The sequence below is a fragment of the Zingiber officinale genome, chromosome 8A, assembly GCF_018446385.1.
Source record: "Zingiber officinale cultivar Zhangliang chromosome 8A, Zo_v1.1, whole genome shotgun sequence".
Classification (NCBI taxonomy): domain Eukaryota; kingdom Viridiplantae; phylum Streptophyta; class Magnoliopsida; order Zingiberales; family Zingiberaceae; genus Zingiber; species Zingiber officinale.
In genome coordinates, this window is record NC_056000.1 from 111,625,155 (window position 1) to 111,632,112 (window position 6,958).

Here is a 6,958-nt window from a genome sequence, read left to right on the forward strand (position 1 = left end):
TTTTGTTTTTTTAATGAATAATAGACTTTAGTAGATTTAAAAACGATTTAGAGGTAAAATTTGATTGTAGGAGCTCTTCTTTTGATTATAAATAAAAAAAAATAGGGCGATCTTTTGAAGAAAAAAATAATTTCTTTCCATAAATTCTTAATCGGACGGTTGTCCTGTATTTCGATCCACTATTGACGTCTCTCCGCCGCCGTAACTCCTATTTATTTATGATATTCTTCTTCTTCCTATAGCAACCAAATTGCTCCTCTCTTTTCGCTGCTGCGGTGTGCGAGAAAAGAGGAAGAGGAGAAGAAGCGATGGCGATGGTAAGCTTGGCGAGGCGAAGGGCCAGGGATCTCTTCCGAACCGAAGCGGTGCGGCGAGCCTCCGTGTTCTGCCGGGGGTTCGCGGGCGCAGCGGGGGACGAGAACGACGTGGTGGTGATCGGCGGCGGCCCTGGTGGGTACGTGGCGGCGATCAAGGCCGCGCAGTTGGGTCTCAAAACGACGTGCATCGAGAAGAGGGGAAGCCTCGGAGGCACCTGCCTCAACGTTGGCTGCATCCCTTCAAAGGTAAAATTTTCCCCCTTTTTTGTTTTCTTTTTATGTTTTCTGTTGGATTTATCGCATTTGATTGGATTCTCGGTTTAATCTTTGGGTTTTTACTTCGGGTCATAGTATTGATACTTGGATAGGGGTAACTTGGCCTTACTATGGATTAGGTGAGCGGATTAGATCTGGTGTGGTCGATAGTAGCAGCAGACGAATTGGATTTGTTTTCTTTGTCTTTTGAGTTCCATAGGTTCCGGCATTCCCTCTATGCCTTTGCTCGTGATTAACTTTATGAACCTGTAAAGTCAAGATCTAAGACTAGGAAGTTGAAAAAAAACAAGGTTAATTACTAAATCTATCATGAACTTTTTAAGATTTTAACAAATTTATGACAAAATTTCACTTTTAACAAACATATCATATAATTTCAAATCTGCAACAAATCAATCAAAAAATTGTGATCAAATTTTTAATTAGTTCTTCTTTGATTATTTTCATGTTATATTATTAGCTTTTTATGAATTTAAAACTATTCAAGATACATCGAAATTTGTTTCGTTTTGTTTTGAATTAATATATGTTGTGATGTGAAATTCTTAAAAATGCTTTTGTTCATTTTATTAAGTCGGAAATATGGTAGATTTGATTTAAAAAATTTGAGGTATGATGTTTAGATTGAAAACAAAAGTTCTGAATAGATTTGTTGAAACTTCAAAAGCTCATGATAAATTTATCAATTAATCTAGAATAATATGTGATGAGAAATGCCTCGTCGCATTTCCTCCATTTTTACAGCCTATTTCTGAATATATATGGGTTTGTTAGAATTGTATTATTTTGGCATTTGATATTGTACTTTTCTTTTATGAAGACACAATATTTATGAATAAATGACTGGAAGTTGGCAACATTCTCGAATAAAACACTGAAGTTTGGTTTTTTACCAAAGCACGTCCAAAGTTGTATTTTGTCTGATTTATGCACTTGTCCGTGTGGATGCCCCAACCATCTGATTTATCCTGCTTACTACCTTGTCATGCAATTTTTTCCCAAATAGTGCTTTTCATAATCAAAGCTCACGTCCTCCCAAAATTTCTCATTTTTCCTTCTCTAATGAGGGTTCTCAATGTCACATCACTCCTGTTTACCTTTTTTTTTCTGATTATTATAGGATGATGAAATGTTTGTGTTTGGTTTTTGTAACTTTTGTTTGTTCTTGATGCACCTCTTCTATTTTTTCCTTGTAGCCCCTGTATTTAATCCTAACATATATCTTGTTAATGGTGCACAATAGGTCATTTAGGTCAAAAAAAAAAACACACACACACACATTGATTTCCTGATATGCGATGAAGCTCTTAATCCTTTTTAGTTCAAAATTAGCATAAAGGAGTTCTCCACAAAAACTTCTTGATGGCCCAAAAACATCAGATGAGTTTGTAAAGCACTTAAATGGCTTTCCTGGATTCTTACCAGCAAGAAATTTGACCATTAGAATTCAAAACGGCCACTAAGTAGTTTGTGAGCTGATATGAATTCAAAATGTCCAGCATATTATAGACAAAAATCAAGCCTACATTTGCCATTGGCCACTATAAGCCCTTTTTGCTACAAAAAATAGCCTTCGTCAGGTTTTATAGGATTGCTTGGAACCTTCACTCAGTGACAATGAAGAATGTAGAGATACAGTGAGGAAGGTTTCTCAACATACAGAGAAGTTGCCAACACGTGAAGGGAGGGAGGATGACCAAGAGAGTGATTGGAAACAAAGAGCGCTGCCTAGGCCAAATAAGAGTTTTGGAATATGAATTTGGGATTGTTGTACCTTTTCATATAGTTATAAAATGACTTGTGCCAATGCAAAGATTTGGGTTTAAGCGGATAATCAGATGATTAGGTTTTATTGAACCAGTTTTGGGTGCGCTTGGGACTACTTGGACTGATAGAGGGGTAAAATGGGCATCCATGTTGACAGGTGTGCAAAATGGGCAAATACAAAGTCTAGGCTAGCACAGTTTTGAAAAACTCTAACTTGTGTGACTTGGGAAATTTGTGGTGAAACCTTACCCTTTATCACTCTGTTCAAGTTTCAATCGCTTCAAACTCGTGATCCAATTACCATGTACATTCTACGTGACCTCCATTGTCATCATTCATACTTCACAGCATGCCTGCCATGGTAAAAATGGAACTGATTCCTACAAACTGGTAGAGAAGACGAACATAATAGGGGAGTTGCAACTTCCAAATATGTTTTACTCCCATGAAAACCATAGGGCAGCAGAGGAATGCATGATTGCAACCTGACTAGGCCAACTTAGATTTGCCAATTACTGCAGGTCCATTACTGAACAACCCATTTCGGGCTGCTTTTACTGAATAAAAGAACTTCTTTCATTGACCATATCGACACCTTTTCCATAGGAACTAGCTTTTTCATCCTGATGATTTAAAAGAATTGTCATTCTCTTGTAATCCTACTTAGCTATTATTTTTATTAATTCAGGAACCATATTTGCATGTTAGGATTGGTGTCTTCCAAAGCAAGTTTTTAATTGTAGGGATAATTTGCTCTTGTGGAAGTTATTCCATGTCTGGTACTTGCACAATTCCTGCAAATCAAACAATGAAATATTTATTCCCTTCCATGAACCAAATTTATGAATACATATAGGGGCGTAGCTAGGTGAAGCTTTGGGGGTGCGACCGCACCCCCTGAAATTTGAGGAAAAAAAAATATATATTGGGAAGAAAAATAAAAAAAACACTTAATTATAAATTTTTAAATTTTATAGACTTTTATAAAAAGAAATCCAATGAAAACCAACCATATTTTTTCTCTCCCATGATTCTCCCTCCATCTCTCCCATTTTTTTTTTAATTTTTCTTCAATATTGTATTTTATTTTTTTCCTTAATTTTTCTTTTTTTTTTTCCTCTCTTACCGTATTTTCTTTTTTTCTCCTATAATCCCCTTCTTATTTTTTTTTTCCTAATCTTAATTTTAGCCTCAAAATTCTTCATCTCATGTCGTTGCCACTACCATACACATTATTGTCACCGCACGATATTATTACTAGTGCCACCATTGTTTGCTACCAGTGTCATCGTTGTCGCTACACCAATACTCCACAACAAACACCTTTTGATTGAAGTAAAGTTTTCTTATTTTTTCTTTTTCATTACGGATATAAGTGTCAAAAAATATATAGTGTCAATTTTTCATATTCATGTTTATTTGTTTACTATCAATTTTATTATTATTTTTGAATGGTTAAAAAAATAGTCATTAAATTAAGTGATTATGTGTCTAAAATATTATATTAATGATAAATTAGGTGAAATAATAATGTCGAAGTATTTAAAAAAAATATGAGATATACTTACTTCAAATAGGGCATCCCCCTTCACTACATCCTCCCTTCTCTCCCTCTTCCACCTAAATTGATTCTTAGGCTTTAAGTCATAGATAAGGTCTGAGGATCCATAGATCATTGTTTCAACTAAAATCAAGGGCTAAACTAAAAATTTTTAAATTTAAGTTCATTTTTAACTCCTTAAATTTGAAAGTTAAACTTTTGGAGGATAAAAATTGATCTACACTAATATTTAGAATTTTTATAAAATCGCCCCTCCTGGTCTAAAATCCTGGCTACGCCACTGTTACATATTCATATTCTATTCCTACACTATTTCATTTCAAAATGGCAACTATTCTATTTCGATATGATGAACAAATCTACTAGTTGAAATAAGATTATGTGCTTTAGACATGTATTAATAATTGGATAGCTCCTATATAGAATAGAGCTTATTTGACTTACCCGTTTGTATTTATGCTAAAGAAAAACATTGTCATGCAAATGTAATATTATTCTAGACATAAGTAGATATATGTATGTGGATTATTTTCATACTTGTCCGACCCCACCTAGTGGGATAAGTCTTGGATTTCATACTTGTAAAATACTTCTCACACTGTCGCAACAGCTGGACTAACAGAAGTGTGATGATTTTAATGTCTTTAGTTTTAGGAATCAAGGATCCACCTCAAAGGTTGCTCCTTTCTTATTTTGTTAAAGACTATCTAGGATCTTTTTTACCTTTTACATTGGACTTAATATATATATTTTTTGTTTGCAGGCTCTCCTTCATTCCTCTCATATGTATCATGAAGCTAAGCATGCATTCCCAAGTCATGGTGTTAAGTTCTCTCAACTTGAAATTGACCTACCTGCCATGTTGGCACAAAAAGATAAAGCCGTCTCTGGTCTCACTCGAGGTATTGAAGGCCTCTTCAAGAAGAACAAGGTAAACTATGTCAAAGGTTCGGGCAAGTTCATTTCACCTTCAGAAGTCTCTGTTGACACCCTTGATGGAGGAAACACAGTTGTCAAAGGCAAAAACATCATCATTGCCACTGGTTCTGATGTCAAATCTCTCCCTGGAATTACTATTGATGAGAAAAAAATTGTTTCTTCCACTGGGGCTCTATCTTTGTCTGCCATCCCAAAGAAATTGGTGGTGATCGGTGCAGGCTACATTGGTTTGGAGATGGGATCAGTTTGGGGACGGCTTGGTTCTGAAATCACGGTTGTTGAGTTTGCACCTGATATAGTACCTTCGATGGATGGCGAGGTAAGGAAGCAGTTCCAGCGCATGCTTGAGAAGCAGAAAATGAAGTTCATGCTGAAGACGAAGGTTGTTGGGGTTGACACGTCTGGGGATGGGGTGAAGTTGATAGTGGAACCTGCAGCTGGAGGTGAACAGAGCACGCTCGAGGCAGATGTTGTTCTTGTGTCTGCTGGTCGAATCCCTTACACAGCAGGTCTTGGACTTGAGACAATTGGTGTGCAAACCGATAAGGCAGGAAGGATCACAGTTGACAAGCATTTCAAGACCAATGCGCCCGGAGTATATGCCATTGGTGATGTTATACCAGGTCCTATGCTCGCCCACAAGGCAGAAGAAGATGGAGTTGCATGCGTAGAGTTCATCGCTGGTAGGGAAGGTCATGTCGACTATGACATGGTTCCAGGAGTGGTGTACACTCATCCTGAGGTGGCTTCAGTCGGCAAGACAGAGGAGCAAGTGAAGTCCCTCGGGGTGGCATACCGAGTTGGCAAGTTCCCATTCATGGCCAACAGCCGTGCAAAGGCTATCGACGATGCGGATGGGTTAGTTAAGATACTAGCCGAGAAAGAGACCGACAAGATCCTCGGCGTCCACATTATGTCACCTAATGCAGGGGAGCTCATCCATGAAGCTGTCCTGGCCCTCCAATATGGAGCCTCAAGCGAGGACATTGCTAGAACATGCCATGCGCACCCGACAATGAGTGAGGCTGTGAAGGAAGCTGCAATGGCAACCTATGACAAGCCCATTCACATATAACCACCTGCTACTTGCCAGATTATGATCCTTGCAAGCCTTTGAAATAATTTATCGACTTTGGGCAGAAAAATACATTTCAATTTGTATTGCTTGAGGCTCTTAGATTATTTGTTCATGCATCATAGTTTCTGTTGTTTACTGCAATTGGGGCATGCCCTTGAAGAACTTATATTTAAAAGCCAGCGGACAATGCTGGTGCCTGCTTTGCAATGGGTGATATTTTCCCTCATCATACTGCCTTCAATCTAGAGCCATAATTTTTGATCCCATATTCTTTCATACAGAAATCAAAACAAATATCCAAGGTGTAGATATAATTCTCCTTTCACTCCATTTGTTTTATTTTCCTTTTGCCTCAAAAATGGGTGACCACTGTCCGAACCTATCAATTTCGTAATTACTAAATTTTGTCTGTAGTTTCATGTCATTTTGGCTGTATTTTTTTGGCAGTATTTGTGATTTTTAGAATCCATAGATCTGGTCCATCAACACGCCGGGTCAATTTTGTATTCCCACATTTTTCCCTGATGTAACCCATCATTTAACTCGCTTTCCATTGAATTATAGACAATCATTTAGCTCCCTTAATTCAATTTTCTAGGGGTTTTCTTCGAATGCGATGAAGAATTTAATATATATGATCTGAATATTCGATTAAATATTTTTAAAATTCATTAATTATTTTTTATTGATACTAGCAGTTGTTATGTATATGTTTAATACAATTTTTAATTATATATTTTTTTAATATGATATCAATTAAATGATGATAGATGAAAAGAAAAAAACTTATTAGCATAGAAGATATTTGATCTCTTAATAGATATATATAGATATGTGGATGGATATTTGATATTCGATGAATATAAAGATGAAGGATATGAAATTTGATCTGAACTCGATCCTTTGTCATTCCTGTTGAAACTCCAAGATTGTTTTTGGTGTGATCAACCAAGTTAGATTAGGTCTTGTTATATTCTGATCCCTGTGTCTAAGTGTGCAGGAGTTTAGGAGCATAGGAAA

At 36.7% G+C, this 6,958-nt stretch overlaps 1 protein-coding gene across 1 annotated transcript; it reads left to right on the forward strand.

The window, feature by feature from the left end:
• The first annotated feature begins 234 nt into the window (after positions 1-234).
• Positions 235-6,164, forward strand: LOC122009962 (dihydrolipoyl dehydrogenase 1, mitochondrial-like). Its single transcript, XM_042566285.1, has 2 exons — positions 235-563; positions 4,685-6,164. Exons 1-2 carry the CDS (start codon positions 309-311, stop codon positions 5,933-5,935), a joined length of 1,506 nt encoding a protein of 501 aa, XP_042422219.1. The 5' UTR covers positions 235-308; the 3' UTR covers positions 5,936-6,164.
• The last annotated feature ends 794 nt before the right edge of the window (positions 6,165-6,958 follow it).

Bases quoted from the DNA above. Each gene is read 5' to 3' on its own strand.
- LOC122009962 (XM_042566285.1), top strand. From the start codon at position 309: ATGGCGATGGTAAGCTTGGCGAGGCGAAGGGCCAGGGATCTCTTCCGA. The intron at 564-4,684 runs GTAAAATTTTCC...TTTTGTTTGCAG, and splicing joins TTGGCTGCATCCCTTCAAAG to GCTCTCCTTCATTCCTCTCA.